This window comes from Phacochoerus africanus, chromosome 10 (assembly GCF_016906955.1).
Source record: "Phacochoerus africanus isolate WHEZ1 chromosome 10, ROS_Pafr_v1, whole genome shotgun sequence".
NCBI lineage: Eukaryota > Metazoa > Chordata > Mammalia > Artiodactyla > Suidae > Phacochoerus > Phacochoerus africanus.
The window spans coordinates 133,849,461-133,867,997 of NC_062553.1; the positions used below are offsets into that span (position 1 = coordinate 133,849,461).

The 18,537-nt window shown below is 40.8% G+C and overlaps 1 protein-coding gene across 6 annotated transcripts in view; it reads left to right on the forward strand.

Moving 5' to 3' along the window:
- Positions 1 to 18,537, forward strand: part of WDFY3 (WD repeat and FYVE domain containing 3) — a 242,334-nt gene that overhangs the window by 109,880 nt on the left and 113,917 nt on the right. For 5 of the 6 annotated variants that reach the window (XM_047798488.1, XM_047798492.1, XM_047798490.1 and 2 more), the window contains 5 exons: positions 768 to 869; positions 3,757 to 3,950; positions 7,196 to 7,653; positions 14,530 to 14,707; positions 16,287 to 16,501. In XM_047798488.1, the coding sequence (XP_047654444.1) occupies positions 768 to 869; positions 3,757 to 3,950; positions 7,196 to 7,653; positions 14,530 to 14,707; positions 16,287 to 16,501 (1,147 nt within the window). Of the gene's footprint in view, positions 1 to 767; positions 870 to 3,756; positions 3,951 to 7,195; positions 7,654 to 14,509; positions 14,708 to 16,286; positions 16,502 to 18,537 lie in introns of those variants that run through there. The other variant, XM_047798493.1, reaches the window with a different exon arrangement.

The window sequence follows — 18,537 nt, forward strand, 5'->3', positions numbered from 1 at the left end:
GCTTATTGATTGGAATTCCCAAGGTGCGTTATTGGGACAGCCTTCCGCCTCTGTTAGGGAATTGGGAGGAGGCAGAAGACAAGGGTTAGGGCAGAAATAGGTCGTGGTGGAAGAGAGTGGAAGGTAAAAGCTGAGGAAGGCATATTCGATCTGCACAACATTGTCTCCTGTTTTCTTTTCCTAAGAGACAGTAAAAGCTTCTAGAAACAGTTGGGATGTTAGGTGCCTCAGATTGCTTTTATTATAGAGAGCAAATAAGTATATCTTCTTAGTGATATTATGTATACACATGTTTTATCATTAGCTACCGTAAATTTGATGTTTTTCTGGTAAATCTGATAAAAAGCATAGTAGTATCTGGCCCCTAGGATTAAATGTGTTGAAAGATTAATACAAGTTGAACAGACAGCGTTATTCGTAAACTTTTCTTTCTCTTTGGTGCATTAAAGTCTAGCATTCTTCTGTTGATCTCCTTGATCAGGAAAGCCCCTGAGAGAAGAATACCTTTTGCTTTGATGGGCATTTTCCTCTTTAATATTTGCTCGATAATTATAGCTTTGCGGCCACACCAAAATAAAATCTGTAAATGATTTTGACTTTATGTTTGGTGGCTGGTAGACGGGTATCATTTGGAAAGGTTGTGTTGTATCAGTTGTGTTAGTGGTAAGAGTGTTAAGAATGGTTTTTTAAATTTTTAAAACAAAACTGAATCTAGCAAAAGTAAACACATCGCTTTTATGATTTGGACCTTTGACTCTTTTTCCTAGGGGATGCAAGAAATAATAGTTCATTTGAAGATCAAAAGCACCTGGCTTTGTTGGTCATGGAGACCTTGACAGTGCTTCTTCAAGGGTCAAACACAAATGCAGGTAATTAGGAAAGCGTCCCACAGATGCTTTAGAAGAAAGCATTTTCTAGCATTACCTCTGCTTATGTCTTCTCTAATGATTCTTGTTGCTGAAATGTTCCTGTTACTTAGAGAAAAAAAAAAAAAACTATTGATTCAGTGATGGTACTGTCGTATCTCTAGGAATGGAATATTTTTCACTTTTCTAAGTTCATGAATGACACAATGTATAACAGTATTATTACTTCGTTTTATTACTTTTTCTAGTATGCTTTGTGTTTGAAGTATTCTTTCTTTCTTTCTTTTTTGGTTGTACCTGCAGCATGTGGAAGTGCCCAGGCCAGGGATCCAACCCATACCACAGCAGTTCCTCAAGCCACAACGGTGACAATGTTGGATCCTTAACCTGCTGAGCCACCAGAGAACTCTCTTTTTCTGGTTTTGGGGTGGTTTTTTTTTTTGCTTATTTAGTACAGACTCTTTCTCAAATAAGTTTGCTTACCTAAACGTTTTCTGAAACATCTGCTTTACATGGTGATTTTTTTTGATGATTTAGCAATTCAGGTTAGAGTATCATAATGTTACAACCTTAGGGAAATGCTAAAAAATGCTTGTCTAATAAAACTTGCCTCTCCCAGGTTAAAATGGATTTAGTCCATCTTTTCTTTATCTTTGATCTCAACTTTCCTTCAGTCTTTCCCTACTGGTTATTAATAAATGGTTCAACTATATTTATGAAATATCACTCTTGCTTTTAGAAGAGATTGCTTAAAATTTTAGCCAATGTCAAAAACGTGTCAAGCAGCAGTTCAGTACTACCAGACGGGAGTAAGCGATGAGGCGAGTTCGGATGAGTGGGCTGGTCCCAGATCACACGGAGCTTTTTAGGCCATGCTGAGGAACTTGAATTATATTTTAAGTGTTATAGGAAGCCGTGAATGAATAAATGAACGAATAAATGAAATGCACAAATGCCTGCATATTTGCCTGAATGCCGAGAAACTCAGTATGCAACATACTTGGTAGGTGTTCAAGATGCAAAAATAAGATAATTCTTGCCCCAAAGGAATTACAACCTGATGAAGAAAGATGTAAACACATAGTTGTGTAAGTAATTATTTAAATACAGTTTTGGCAAATGCCAATGTAGAGTTGAATAAATTTAGTGGATAATTCAAACAGTAAGTATAATGAGGTTTAATGGGTACAATACTAACAGTTTGTCTACGGTATCATAATCTCCTTATTTCCACTAGCTAGTTTTAGTTGGCTGAGATAGTCAGAAACATAATAAAGATACACTTATAAAAATTTATTCGAAAAATCAGCTTTTGTTGCCATGACCAGGATGACACAGGAAGAGGACGAACAGCTCTGTTAACGAAGGGGAACGGAGGGCTTCAACTCTATAAGAACAAAAGTCGCTTCATCCGTCTCCCAGAATGCCAGCCGTTTTCACCACGTGCTTATCAGTGATCTCTTTTCCTGGGTAGGAAAGATGTTTCTAGCTGTGTGATCTCGGGCACTGCAGATAGTGTTTTGTTCAGATCAAGGATTCAACAAGTACTAGCCCTTATAATTATCTAATGGGCACTGCCTGGCAACCAGGAAGTGTGTCCGCATGGCCTTCCACGTGCTAGGTCTCAACACGTGGCTTATGCTTACTTCAAGATTATATAATTCTCAGAAAGTTAGCAAATGGAAAGTCACTGAATCAAGAGGACAGTGGCCACTGCCACAGAATACACTGACATTTATTCATTCAGGAAACGTTTATTGAAACACAAACCAGAAGGAAGTCAAATTTTAATGGGGAACTAAGCATATAAGCAAATAACCCTGAGACTCTTTGCTTTAAACGATTACAGTAGTGCCATATACAGGGTACTCTAAAAGCATAAAGGGTGGAAGGATTACTTTGGAGGGAGTGCTGGGGGGTGATTGAGATCACTTGGTCCATGTTTTTATACTCGAAGGTGGTATTTAGTATACGAAGAGTATCTTTCATGGTCAGGAGCACAGGCTAGAGCACAGGGCTGTAGAGGCATGAATCCTGCTTGACGGCTGTCCGACCGACACTGGCCGCGTTCCTCGACCTCTGCTTGTCTCGTGTGCTGTACAGCCGGGGGTGAGGGTGGAATCAGTCACTCTGCATAGAGCCCGTGAGGCAGTGCAGTGACTCCTGCTTTTCTATCACAGTTTGTCTTTTTCTGTTCGTGTACTCTGTCAACTAAACATTTGGTTCCTTGTAATTTTTCTCATTATAGAATACCTCATTCCATTCTTTGCTTGCTGTTATTTTGGAAGCTTTGTTCAGTTTAAATCTCATTGATTTGGGATATTGTTCTAAAACCCTCTTATTAAACTGATTTCAGGTATTGTTCAGTAAAGCTTCTACATAAAAATGTTGGCCTTGGAGTTCCCACTCTGGCTCAGCAGGTCAAGAACTTAACATAGTGTCCGTGAGGATACAGGTTAGATCCCTGGCCTTGCTCAGCGGGTTAAGGATTAACCGTTGCCGTGGCTGCGGCATAGGCCTGCAGCTGCAGGTGTGGCCCTCAGAAGACAAATAAATAAATAAAGTTGGTGTCTTTGAGGTCTACCTATGAAGTTTCTGCATGCTCTGGATTTGGAGAAGTTGGACGTGTTGAACATACCAGGACACTATCACATTAAGGAATTCTAGAGAAAATTTGTGTATGCATTTGCCGCTACAGTTTTCTGTTGTCTTGTATTGTGATTGTAAATTTAAAGGGTGATTTCCTATGGTAACTTAAAAGGTGAAATAGTCGGGTAGGTTTTATGTGCATTCTTTTGAATGACTCTTTCTACAGAAAGATCAGATTTTAATTCATCTAGCTTAGACTGTTTTAAGTGAGCCCATGGTATTTTTTTCTCCCCCCTTCAAGGAATTTTTCGAGAATTTGGAGGTGCCAGGTGTGCCCATAATATAGTGAGGTACCCGCAGTGCCGGCAGCACGCCCTGATGATTATCCAGCAGCTGGTGCTCTCTCCCAATGGGGACGATGACATGGGCACTCTCCTGGGGCTGATGCATTCAGCCCCACCCACAGAGTTACAGCTGAAGACTGACATTCTAAGAGTAAGTTTGATAAGTTGTTATTCTTACTAGTAAAACCTGTGGCTATTTTTGAATGACTTAAAACTATTATGAACTATTCTTGCAGATTTTCTTCAAGTCTAAAATTTATGTCAAAATAAAAACAGCTGAAGGAAAGCCAGTGTCTTTAACCTGGCCTCCAGGGGCCCACCTGATGCCTGCCGTCTCTTTTCCCTCTGACTCCCCCTCCCAGGACCCTCACCCCATTCTTGCCACAGACATGACGGGAAGTAGAGCTGCCTTCTGAATTGCATATTTCTTTTGTTTACTTTTGCTTTATTCAGGTTCATTTCTCATCAATGAGAAGTTTGCATTTTTTTTTCCTTAGGCTACTGTATATTTCTCCTGTTTTGAGTATAGTGACAGTTTTGAATATGCATGTTAATTTAAAAACAAGATTACTCTGACCACAGTTTATCTCTTAGACAAGAAGGAAATCTACATGCATATCAATATTGGGGGACACTTGTATATTTGCAGGAATTGTCAGGGAAAAAACAAGTGCCTTCAAAAGCTGTTAAGGTGGCCAACTTTTAAAAGATGTATCTGGAGTTCCCATTGTGGCTCGGTGGAAACGAATCTGACTAGTATCCATGAGGACACAGGTTCAATCCCTGACCTCGCTCAGTGGGTTAAGGATCCAGCATTGCCGTGAGCTGTGGTGTGGGTCGCAGATGTGGCTGGCATCCAGCATGGCTGTGGCTCTGGTGTAGCCTGGCAGCTACAGGTCTGATACGACCCCTAGCCTGGGAACCTCCACATGCCGCAGGTGTGGCCCTAAAAAAAAAGGCAAATAAATAAATAAGATAAACGTACATCATACTTCTTTCTTGGTACTTTTGTAATTGGACTTGTAAAATCTTTGGTAGATGTAGCCAACAAGAGGCAGTTGGGCACCTGGTGATTTTAAGGCAGCGTTGTTCTGGTAAATGGCAGGAACCAACTCTCAGACTGGAAGAGGCAAGAGGGGAGTCTGATGGTTGCATTTCCTGATTTCCATGGGGTCCGTGCTCCCACGGTGACCTGCTTCAGGCAGCTGATGTGTCACTGAATGCGGATTGGGAAGAGAGGTACAGTAGCATCCCAGGGTCCAGTATCTCAAGAGCACAAATAGTCGTAAAATACAGAAAATAACTAAGTAATGAGTTTTGAGTACGTGCTGCCTTTGTTTTTAAAATAGTTTATTTAGTTTTAAGATTATGCTGAGATAATGCCAAAGTGCCAACCAAGTGCCGGTTTTTTTCATTTGTTTGTTTTTTGGCCTTGCCCGCAGCATGTGACAGTTCCTGGGCCAGGGATTGAACCTGTGCCACAGCAGCGACCCAAGTCACAGCAGTGACAATACTGGGCCCTTAACTCACTGCTCCACAAGGGAACTCCTAGAGCACCAGTGTCGAGGCAGTAGGAAGTGGGCTTATCCAGCAGCGCACACTGTAGAGTACTTTCGGACCAATAAGCACTGTTCTTCTAACCCTTTTCCTCGTTCTAACCAGCAGTGTGTTCTTGTGCACATTTAGCTCTTTCCTTGCCCTTCCACAGATTTAAAATACTACTTGTCCTCTTTTTCTCCGGTGTGTTTGCAAGGCGATGATGGTGAAGGGCTTCTAGGCTGGGTGCCTTGCTAAGAGCTTGACATGTATTCCCTGTGAAGTCACTTACTATTGTTTTCTTCGGCTTTTTTACATAAGAGGTGAAACTCTGGCGCGGAAAGGTTAAGAATCTGACCGTCGTTTAATGTTGGAGTCAGAATTACCACCCACATGTTCTGACTCTAGCCCTTGCATTTAACCTACAGGCTAGGTTATAAGATGCTTAAAAATCCAAACGTTAGAAGTCTTGTGTTAATGTAATTATATTACAAGTGTAAGTACTCTTCATTAAATTTGAGAAGACATAGAAACAAAATGGAAATGTATTGGGTGCAGAATAATTGAAGGAATACCCTGTATTTCTAAATTTTATTTATAGATTGCGTGTTTCCTGACTTTTAAAATACTAAATTAAACCATAGGTATGTACAGTGATCTTCATAATTTCTAAAGTCGTGTATTTCAAAAAGGTAATAAATATACATGTTAATATTTAGCCTTTCCCTTCTCAAATACCATTAGAAATGTGTGTGACATTTTAATAAAATGCCCTTTTCAAATGTAGTGACTGGGAAGGCTGCACATTGGGTCTTAGGGAATGTTAGGTTCTCACAGGATTTCAGCTGCTGAAATGGGAGAGGAGCCTGTGTATTTGCAAACAGGTTTCGGATTGCTGTTTGGGGCAGTATAGTTTCATGATTAAGTACATGAGTAGGGGAATCAGACCTCCTGGGTTTAAATCCTAGGTTTGCCATCGTTATAAGCTGTACAGTCTTGGCAAATTATTTAGTCATACGGAGCCTCAATTTTTCATCTATATAGTGCAAATAATAGAAGTGCCCAAGGCATAGGATTATTGAGAGGATTAAATAAGGTAATAATAAAGCACTGAAAGAAGTACCTGGTACGTAGTAAGTGCCCCAGAAAATGTTAGGTAAATTTATAATGTGTTATTTTTAATAGCTACGTTAAAACGATGGCCCTTCAAAAAATAACTGATAGCCATAAAACATTGTTTTACCTGTTTGGCCTTCAGATTTTATTTCTTAGTGCTTAGAGCCATTCTGGGAAAGAGCTTTCAGCCTTCCGTTCACTTTGCAAGAGAGAGCATGTGTTGAGTCCCCTCAAGGGACTTCTCTTTCCAACGCATCAGGCTGTAGCCACTTTATGTGAATCGAAATACTTCAGGACTTGGCTGCCCTGACCACCTCTCTAATCCTTTCTAGAGTAAATCATTTCGTACACATGCACACCTTTAAGTTTTCATGATTGTGTAAACTTACACTGGAATGTGTACTTTACTTATTTAATAAAATTACTTTGTAAAAAATCAGTCACTTCCTTGATGTCATTATCCATCAAATAGATAGGAGAAGCTTTTCAGCCAGGATTTGGATATAACCCTTATTCTATCAAAAGAAATGTGTGATGATGTCTCCGGAAAGTATCTTCTGCTTTTAATGTGCCATGTTTTAGCCAGCAAAACGGTCGACCTGCTTCCTAGGACTGCTTGTTGAGGAAACGACCAAAGTGCTCTCGTCAGATCTTCACAGAATGATAGTCCCCTGTGACATTCATTTGCAGTTATTTTTTAGTTTGAATCTGAAGTTTGGCTTTGTTCGTGTCTTTTTCCCGTAGGCCCTCTTGTCCGTCCTTCGAGAGAGCCACCGTTCAAGAACAGTCTTTCGGAAGGTTGGAGGGTTTGTGTACATCACGTCCTTGCTTGTTGCCATGGAGCGATCCTTGAGCTCGCCACCCAAGAACGGCTGGGAGAAAGTGAACCAGCACCAAGTGTTTGAACTGCTCCACACGGTGTTCTGCACCCTGACGGCCGCGATGCGCTATGAGCCCGCCAACTCCCATTTCTTCAAAACGGAGATTCAGTATGAGAAGTTGGCAGACGCCGTTCGATTTCTTGGCTGCTTCTCAGACCTGAGAAAAATAAGCCCCGTGAATGTCTTCCCCTCAAATACACAGCCGTTTCAAAGACTTCTGGAGGAAGACGCGGCCCTGCTGGACGCCGTGTCGCCCACTTTGCGGCACTGCAGCAAACTCTTTATTTATCTCTACAAAGTAGCCACCGATTCTTTTGACAGGTACGGCTCTGTTCTGTGCTCTGAGTTAGAGAGCATGCTGGGTGTGCCTCCGCATGACGGCTCGAATTCTAGTTACAACCTAAAGGAAAATGGGACTGAAGGAATCTCTCTTCTTCCCTCATCTCTCACTTTATTGGTGAATGTTCCTCTTCCTTTGATGCGAAGTTTTGCAGCATGGACGTCTGCATGTTACTTCTAAAACCAGGGTTAGAGTTAAGCTTTTGATGCCCCTGAGGGAAGAAGGTCTACGCAGTTTACTTTCCTGTTTACTTCCTCGTGCTCTTTTTTTCCTCCTTTTTCCTGGGGAATTTGGGTGCTTGATACTAGTTGTCCTCAGGAAAACATGGTTATGATTATGTGTATTTTCAGACGGATGATGCCGTCTCAACACTCACGGTCACCTCCACATTGTACAGGCTTCAAAAAATGGTGGAGCCCCCCGGGAGTCACTGGTGGTTCAGGAGTCCAGCAGATTAATTTGCTCACTCCTTCCTTGGAACCCTTCCTTCCTCCAGAGACCTGTGCATGTGCCACGTCATGGCGCCGGGCACTGCGCGTTGAGCTCAGCCCTAGGCTGCTTTGACCATGGCCATCCTTTACCGTAAATACAGACGCTTTTTAAAAAAAGCGGTTCCAGTATATCACGGTAAAACACATGATGAGGGCGATCCAGAGTTCCAAGACCCTTGAACTCTGCTCCACAGCTCCGTTGCTGTACCCAGATTACTTCCTTGCGGACGCATGTTTTTTCAGTTAAGGTTTCACTCTGAAAGTAATGCTAAGGGTGATCATGCTGCTCATTTGCCCCAAAAGCATCATCACTTTTCCAGCTTCCGTAGTTTTACTTCATAAAAGCAATGAATTGTTTCTATAATGTCCCTGTAAGGACAGCAAGTAGCTCTGTCGGGTAGAGCGAATAGCTTTTATACCCTTAACTGTAGAATAATCCTACAGCTATCCTAGGTATTTCCTACAGCTTTGAAATACCTACGGAGATGGGTGGGCCCTGTTTCTTACTATTTCTTAGGCCTTAGTATTTAGATAAGAAAATACAGGGAACATCAAACTAAGTTTTCAGACATTTTCCGTCTTGAAAATCAAATTGCACGTGTGTTAACTTAGAGGACAGACGGGTTGGTGTAGTGCTCTGGGAGTAAGATGTTTTTTAAAATTAAAACCCGCGTATGTGGATTCAATCTTGTCCGCCTGTTTTCTGACTGAACCTAGTTAGTTCACCTTATTTTTAGTTTGCTTTGTCAGAAAACGAGGCCTCCAGCACTGTGTTGAGCAAATGTGGTAACCGTTAACGATGTCGAACGAGGCTCTGCCGTACACACGCCGTCTGCCTCCCCGGGCGCGTGGGCTGCGGCCTCGCTCCTTGTTCCTGCTGAGTTTGGAGGGCCTCCCTCCCTTTTGAACTTGTACCGGTAGCTCTTTGTGCAACTAACCAGCTGCCCACCTGTGTTCTCTTCTAACCTCCTCGCACCGCCCTGTCTGTTTTGTTGTCTGTAGTCGTGCAGAACAGATCCCTCCTTGCCTGACAAGTGAATCTTCTCTCCCCTCTCCTTGGGGCACACCAGCTTTGTCCAGGAAAAGGTACTGGTCCCATCTCAGAAGTCAATCTGTATTTGCGTGGGTCGTTTCTTCTGGGCTCAGTTATGTGTTAACGTGGCTTTTGTGCTTTGTAACGTGAGGCTTTTGTTTTTGTTTTGCTTTCTATTTGATTTGATTTTGTTTTTTAAACGGTCAGTGTCTACTGAGTGTATTTCTGAAAGTCAACTGTGTTGGTGCTATGAAGATAGGAAGCACTGGTAGAATTTTTGTTCTCCAGCATATTCGAGCAGGCACATAGTTTATGAAAAGTAATGCAGAAATGAGGACGTAATGCCTTTTTAAGTAGAGTACTTTCCAGTTTTTTCTTTTTCTTTTAGCTGTGCTTGGGGTCATTCCTTGGTTTTTCGTATTACTCCAAAATAAGCACCCCAGCATTGGCTAAGGAAAGGTCTGTTTTTTCAGTCAGGTTCAACCAGTTGAAATGTGATTCTGTTACAAGACTTTGCATGCTAACCTTTGAAAAAGTGAAGGGGAAAAAAAAAAAAGGCAACCTACCCTAGCTCTTTGCTTTCATCAGTTGTGTGTAAACCCCTTTGAAATTGGATCTAGACTACTTCATGTGTAAAGCTTATGAATGAATATAAAGAACCAGCCGTTGATTGACAAGAGTATAATTAAGACCCATTTGAGATTCCACTTGCAACGTGTACTTAGAGTGATCACAGTCTGTGCACTTGGCACCAAATACTCTTCCTTCCCGCTTTCCTCTGAGTCAAGTACAAGCTTTAAGTCATGTATTGATATTATTCCATTGTGGCTTTTTAAAATGAATGCTGAGGTTCTGCTATGTTCTTGTTTAACTCTCTTTCTTTCTTTCTTTCCTTCTTTTTTTTTTGCTTTTTAGGGCCATACCTGTGGCATATGTAGGTTCCCAGGCCAGGGGTCGAATCAGACCTGTAGCGCCAGCCACAGCCGCAGCCACAGCAACGCAGGATCCGAGCCATGTCTGTGACCTACACCACAGCTCAGGGCAACGCCGGATCCTCAGCCCACTGAATGAGGTCAGGGATGGAACCCAAAGCCTCATGGTTCCTAGTCAGATTGTGTCCACTGCTCCACCACGGGAACTCCCTAACTTTATTTCTGTTGTTCAGATTTTGAAACTTGAATCTAGTTGGAGTTAATTTAGTATTAAAGTTAGAGTATTTGTTACAAATTCAGTATTTCAGTACATTTCAATAGTAATATTCATTAGGTATAGGGGTTATATTTTCCTTTTTCTCTTAAATTTACACTGGGACTTACAACTCATTTTCTTCTAGTAAATGATCACATAGTTCAGAATAGTCTTAAGCAAATTTAGTGTTTTTCAATGTATTTGTAGTTAAAAACTACTATTTCTTTTTTGTTTTTTTACAAGCAGTTCCTGATTCAAGAAATTAAAAAATCAGAGTTCCTGCTGTGGCACAGTGGGATTGGTGGCCTGGCACAGTGAGTTAAGATCCGGCATAGGTCACAACTGTGGCTTGGATCCATTCCTGGCCCAGGAATTCTGTATGCCACAGGTGGCCAAAAAAGAAAAGAAAAGAAATTGTAAAATCAATTTTAGTTGACCTTGTATACGTTTCTGTTGCTAAAATGAATAAGGTATACTTTGTGTTGGAAGATTCATGTGTCCTCACTATCCCAGAGAACTACTGGATATGACAAAAAATTTCAGTTGACTAAATAGTTTTAAGTATTTCTAAAAAATCACACTTATGATTCTATCATACATGTTAAAGGCTTTAAAATTGCTATGTTTAAATACATTTAACTCATTAAGTATTAACCAAAAACTGCAAAATACTTTTCAATAGAAATGCACAGATTAAAGGAAGATATATTTTAAAATCTATCAGAACTTACTATTTATTTAAATAGTAATTCGACAGGGGGAAAACAGCATTTTATTCCATGGCATAGAATTATTTAAGGCTTAGATAAAAAATATTTTGTCATCCTTTGCAGCATAGCTCCATGTAAGGATGCTACATGTCTGACCTAAGGGGAAGCTCACTGAATCAACAGTTTGGTTGAGTGTATCTTATCCGTGGGAGTTCTTACTAGATTTACAAGTTGACGTGCCCCAAGGGATCTGCTGAAGCTATTCATACAGTTATGTCAGCGTTGACATTTTCAAGTTGCCATTCTGGTCAGGTTATATATATTTTGCTCAGTGATAAGAGCCATAAGCTAATAAAGAAAACAGTGTGTTTATTGCTCAGTGTAGTAACTTGAAGCTAGAGTATCTTCCGAACATAGACTATCTCAAGAACATCTCAGGTTATGTCGGCTTATGAGCATCTTTTCGCTGTGGCGTAGCGTGGCTTTTTTGGCAAAAGGAGAAACCACCACTGTGTTAGTTTTATCGCTTGTGGAGATTAAGATATTAAAGAAATTTTGAACTTGTGGTACTTGCTTGGCCTTAAAATCTTGGAGATTTTTCTGTAGTTGAAGAATTGGAGGGGAAAAAACTCAGAAACCTTATTTACTTATTAATTTTTTTCAAAAAAATTTTTGGCCGCCCCCACAGCATGTGGCAGTTCTCAGACCAGGGACTGAGCCCATGCCACAGTAGCAGCACAAGCCCACTGCACTGACAATGCCAGATTCTTAACCAGCTAAACCACAAGAGAACTCCCTAGGGAACTTTACTTCAGAAAACTAAAACTTACAATTTTTTCCTTATTCAGAAGGAAGAATGGCACAGAAACAGAGCTGAACAATATTCAGTCAGAGCTAGAAGTGAAAACAAAATACGAAATAGTAACCAAACCCCTCAGAATGTATCTATAATAGCAAAAAAGGTGGTGAGTTCTAGTTATCACTCAGACGTGGTCTCTGTTACTTACTTAGTGCCTGTACACTTGATGATGATTGAGCTAATGCAACTCACAATTTAAGTGTATAGTCCCCAAAGAGGTAGCTAGGTCTTAAGTATATATGAGAATTTAGATGGACATATTAGGTAGCAATTTCTGTAAGCTTTAAAAGTATCTGCAACTTAAAAATAAATTTTGCAATATCATTTTATTCTATCTTTGCAAATGGGTAGGTGTTGCTTGGTAATTGTTCATTTAAAATCTTACTGCAGTCTCTCAATTTGAAAAGCGGCACTACCCGTGGTACTACCTCAGTGACTTCGTAAGAATTAGTGTGGTTATAATATCTGTTAAAATAGACCAAATTTTATTTAATAAATACCATGTTTTAGATTTCTACAGTGTTGGCAGTATTTTCCTAATTTGAGAAGAATAAATGTAATTCCTACGTTAGAATATTTTTATGTGAGATTTAAAACTTTACTACTATAATATTTACATACTGGTAGAGACTTCAGTTTCCAAAGACACAAAGGACTTCTTCCTGGACATATATATCAATAATTTAATTTCAAATTTATATTAAATCTGGCAAGTCAGAAGTAATTTGAGAAGGCCTGTAACTAGAATTAGAATCAGTTTTTTTTTTCTCAATGTTGAGTTACTTTTTGTGAGTAATGAAAATAATTTTTGTGAAATTTTTTAATGGTTTGGAGTTCCTGTTAATTCTATAGAGGAATTATGAATCTTTTTTTTTTTTCCTAAAAAGGTCAAAATATTTTAAAGAGTAAGAAAGGAGGATACCTATTGGCAATAAGCATTTAGAAATATATCTTAGCAAGTTTAGAACTTAAATTTTTGTGCACAAAAACAGAAAAGAAAAACAGCGAGTGAAAAAATGAGTAGGTGGGAGATATGCTGGCTTTAAATAAACTAGGAGAGCACATGTGGGTGTTTTTGTAAGTGAAGCTGACTACTTTCCTAGAATCTCGGTTAAAAAGAGAATGCTACTTGAAAAAAATATATATGTGTGTATGGCAGTGCCAGTTCTTTGCTACTAAGTCAGTGACTTGAAGCATCTGTTTCCCAAGCTGCTCTTGTGCCAGGGAGCTGGAACTGAACTGCTCTGTGACAGAGCTCAGCATTAGACAGATCTTGCTGAAACCGATTCATTGGAACAAAGAGCCCCCATAGGTTGCAGCCACAAGCATCTGTTTCCTTGTGCCGAGATACAGAATGTGCAAACGTCATGAAATGTAGAAGGATATGAAGTAGAAAGTGGAGCTCATTGGTGAGAAGAAATGTGACGTGTTTAGCACACATACCTCGGCCTCCTAACTCATGAGACCTCGTTATATAAAATATCCCCCCTTGAAATTTAAAAAAAAAAATTGCGATGAACGGTCTCAGTTGTAGGGAGGCTAATGCCAAAGAGGGTGAATGTAGTTCCAGATAAAACTAAAGGAGAACTTCCTTGATGCTTCATAGCATTTATTGTTGATTGGCTAGGATTCCAAGCCAACTCTGATTCAGTTGAACCGGTTACAGAGGAGGCCACTCTGATCTTGTCAGTTCTTGATGATGTCACCCGTGGCGTAAGGAAAAGCTAAAAAACACATAGGTAATTTCAGAAGGGCACAATCTCAGTGAGGGATTTTGTCTTTTCTTTTTGGCCACACCCACTGCATGTGGACGTTCCCGGGTCAGGGGTCAAACCCGTGTCACAGCCGTGACCCAAGCCCCTGCAGTGACAGCGCGATCCTTAGCCCGCTGTGCCACCAGTGAACTGCTCAGGGGAGGGATTTAAGTAACTTTTACTTTCATCAGAAATGATCAGAACCGTCATAATCTTTCCATCATTATAATTTCACCTTTTCTTTATACCATCTGGTTCGGTTGCCATTCTTTTTCCTTTCTTTCAGTTTTACAGAGATGCAATTGACATACTTCACTGTATAAGTTTAAAGTGAAAGTTATGACGACTTAACGTACATGTTATTGCAAAGTGACTACCCAGTAAGTTTAGGAAACTTCCATCATCTTATATAGATTCAAGGGGAAAAAAGGAAGAAATGTTTTTATTCCTTGTGCTGAGAACGTTTGGGATCTACTCTTTAAAAGCTTTCGAATATACAGAGAGCAGTGTTAACTAGTCACCATGTGCTATTATTCTTTAATGAAACAATCCAGATAGTAAATGGTAAAAAAAAAAAAAAAAAAAAAAGGCACACATAACAGCCTAGAAGAATTGCCAGTTAAATTGTCTATATGTGAGTCATTAGGAATTTGAAGTTTGTTTTTTTTTTTTAATTTTCCCACTTTAACGTGTGTCATAACCCAACCCCGTATTATAAGGCTTTTTGTTTATCAGTGGAGAAGGGTAACAGAAGACGGAAGAAAATGAAAAAAGAATGTGATTGAATTTAAATACCAAATTACCTTTCTTTCTTTTTTATAGACATGCATATCATTCGGTTTCGACTCCCCCCATTTACCCTCCTAAAAATGTTGCTGACCTGAAACTGCATGTGGCAGCTTCATCTCTCCAGAGTTCTGATGCCGTCATCATCCATCCAGGAGCCATGCTTGCTATGCTGGACCTCCTGGCCTCTGTTGGGTCAGTGACACAGCCAGAAGTAAGCTTGGGTATATTAGTTCCTTCCCGTCTTTAGTGAGTGAAAGGTGTGGGTTGCAGTGAGCAAGGGAGTGGGGCCGAGAGAGCCATATGGAACTTTCTATGTCCCATACTGAAGTAAGTGAAGGAAAAAATAGGATTTCTTTCTGTTTGAGCCTTTACTTTCTTTTTTTTGGGAAACATGATTATAATTTATTTATTTATTTATTTTAATTGTTATTTCGTCAATATAGTTTCTTTTCCTACTGTATACAGCATGGTGACCCAGTTACACATACATGTACACATTCTTTTTTCTCACATTATCAGGCTCCATCATAAGTGACTAGACATAGTTCCCAGTGCTACACAGCAGGATCTCATTGCTAATCCAGTCCAAAGGCAATAGCCTGCATCTGTTTAACCCCAGGCTCCCAACCACCCCACTCCCGCCTCCTGCCCCTGAGCCTTTACTTGCTTAATGAACAATAGAAACATATGTTTTAGAATGCAACTCATTTGTTAAAATGCAACCAAGACAGTTACTTCTGGTGCCAAAATCATTCTGTTTCTCCTTCTAAATTCCACTTAGCAGTGGGAAATTGGTTTTTTTTGTTTTGTTTTGTTTTGTTTTTTTTGTCTTTTGTCTTTTTAGGGCCACTCCCGCATCATATGGAGGTTCCCAGGCTAGGGGTCGAATCGGAGCTGTAGCCGCCAGCCTACACCACAGCCACAGCAACGTGGGATCCAATCCTTGTCTGCCACCTACACCACAGCTCATGGCAACTCTGGATCCTTAACCCACTGAGCGAGACCAGGGATTGAACCCGCATCCTCATGGATGCTGGTCGGGTTCATTAACCACTGAGCCACAGGAACTCCAGGAAATTGTTAACAAATAATACAGAAAGAAAAATGAAGATACTACTGTGAGGCTATTTGTTTTTCTTTTTCTTCTCTTGGCAAAAATTTATTTATCTATTTTTAGGTTGGTAATTTCTTCTTTATTGTTATTTCCCCAATACAGTTTTTTTCTACTGTGGAGCATGGGGACCCAGTTACACATACATGTATACATTCTTTTTTCTCCCGTTATCATGCTCCGTCGTAAGTGACTGGACATGGGTCTCCGTGCTACACAGCAGGATCTCATTGCTGAGGCTACTTATTTTCACTTGCAGCAACCAAGAGTTTGAGTGAACTGGAGTTTGGGTGACTTTGTTAAAATGTTATATGGCCTCTAAAGCCTGAAATGTCACAAATGTTACCCATGGGATTTCCTTTAAACTGATTATTTGCCTACCATGACAAAGACTTCATACCTACTCTTTCTATAAAAATCCGGTTAGTTATATGTAGTCATGTATACAAAAGACCTGGGAGAGGATGGAGTCCAGCTGAGTGAGATGAAGACAAGAAATATTCCCCCAGCCCTGTCCTGGCGTTGCCCTGTCCCTCTAAGCCAGCTCCTTAATTCCTCTGAATGTAATTGGGGGCGTGTAGAGACCTCATGTGAAAAGGTGTGCTTCACCTTTGAAAGGAGAGAACTCTCACCTGTCTTACTAAGAGTGCCCTGGTGGCGTGGGTTTCTTTAACTTCAGCATGCTTTGGACCTTCAACTTGCCGTGGCCAATATTTTACAATCACTGGTGCACACAGAAAGAAACCAGCAAGTCATGTGTGAAGCTGGCCTCCATGCACGACTGCTGCAGCGGTGCAGCGCCGCCCTGGCCGACGAGGACCACGCGCTGCACCCGCCCCTCCAGCGGATGTTCGAGCGACTAGCCTCTCAGGCCCTGGAGCCCATGGTGCTGAGGTCAGTACGTTGCCGCCTGCCCAGGCGCACAAGCCGCGGCCAGTCAGGGCCGTTTCTAGAATCTGTCCATCAAGAGTTCTTGCCTTAGTAAGATACATCCGGCTATCTGTGGGTGAAGCCAGAGCACCCCCAATGGGCGCAATGCTCAAGGCGCAGCGCTGGGAGACCGAGAAGGCCAGTTGCTGGTGAACAGAGGCTGTTTCACCTCTGGGTCACCTCTCCTCCTTGCGCCCGGCAGGCCCTCACGTTCCTTTCAAAACAGTCGCGTGTGTCACTGACGTGCCGTGCGTCTCCTTTACGTTTAAGGACATTTTATGGGCAAGAACTGTTTTCAAGAAACGCTTTTTTAGCCTTCCAATTTTAAAATAATTAGCGATTCAGAGGAAGGTGTAAAGATGGATCAGAGGGGTTCTGTGTCCTCCTCCCACACTTTCCTCCGAAGGTTACATCTTGCGTCACCGTCACCGCAGTACAACATCAAAACCAGGAGACTGGCGTGGGTACAATGTATCCATGGTGCTGTAGCTCCCTGTTGTGTATCCTTGTGTCAGGTTGATGTAAGCATCACACTGATGAGATGGCACAAAGATCTCCCCAGTGCCACCCTTGATTGTCACCTTCACTTCCCTAACCCCACCATCCTTAACCCCTAGAAACCACCTCTCTGTTCTTCATCTCTGTAATTTTGTCACTTGGAAAATGTTATATAAATTAAATCATACAGTATATGACCTTTAGTGATGAGTTTTTTTTTATTTTCCTTTCACTTAACATTAGTACCTTTGAGATGCATCTTAATTGTTACACATCAAGAATGTGTTTCTCTTGCTGAATTGTATTCCATGCTATGGATATACCTTAGCCATTCAAGAAATAGGTATATTTGAATAACCTTTTTTTTTTTTTTTTTCTTCAATCCAAGAGAAACAGTGCTTTGGGTTTTAGGGACAAAAGAACCTTAAAAAAGATATTTTCCTTGAAATTACCTAGCCAGACAAATTTAGTGTCTAAATCATCTGGTCTCTCTTCTAAAAAAAAATACACTCTCATGTCTTGTCACTTTCAGAATTTCAGCTGCTCTCTTTATAATTTTTTTCTGCTGTTAAAGTACTCCTTATTCATAAAACTTTTGGAGGTTTCTTAAACATGGAAGGACTCCATTTGTAATTATATATATGTGTGTGTGTGTGTGTGTGTGTGTGTGTGTGTAAACAGATACATATATCTCTTCTCATCTGCAACATTTGGAGGTTCACGGGCTAGGGGTCCAATCGGACCTGTAGCTTGTGGTCTGTACGACAGCCACAGCAACACAGGATCCAAGCCGCGTCTATGACCTACACCACAGCTCACGGCAACACTGGATCCTTAACTCACTGAGCGAGACTAGGAATCGAACCTGCATCCTCACAGATACTAGTCAGATTTGTTTCTGCTGAGCCATGACAGGAACTCCTGTAATTTCTGTTTCTTAATTGATTCCAAAGTAAAGGTGGATTAAGAAAAACCTCTGTGCGGTGTGCTCGCCCTTGGTAATACCAAGATGAATGAGGCGGTCGCTGCTCATTGACCATCATGTTACAGGTGTATTCAGAGACCTCAAGTCTTGAAAACAGCATGGAGATTTTCCCCAGTCCTTTTAAGTAATCTGCTATTTGAAAAGCAGAGGGAGGGAGGGAGACTGCGATAATGTCTCAGACCTAATACGTGTATTTTGTTAATTAACTTAGACTGCCGACTTAGATAAATAGTAAGCCCTAGAAACCAGCCATTTGGACATGCTCAGTTTTCACAATGAAGGAGGAGAAAAAGTCCCGAGATTGTACAAGCACCTAAGCCAAAGATTAAGCTTGGTTAAGCCATAGGTTAAGCTTCGATAAGCCATAGGTGGTAAGCTAATCGTATATCATACCTAATGTGAAAAACTGGCAAAAGGTACCCGAATTTTACTATTTTTTTTTTCCCACTGTAGGGAATCAAAAGTTCAGAGTTTTCTTTATTTGTTTCCTTTTACGTGATGCCATAAATGACTGGAT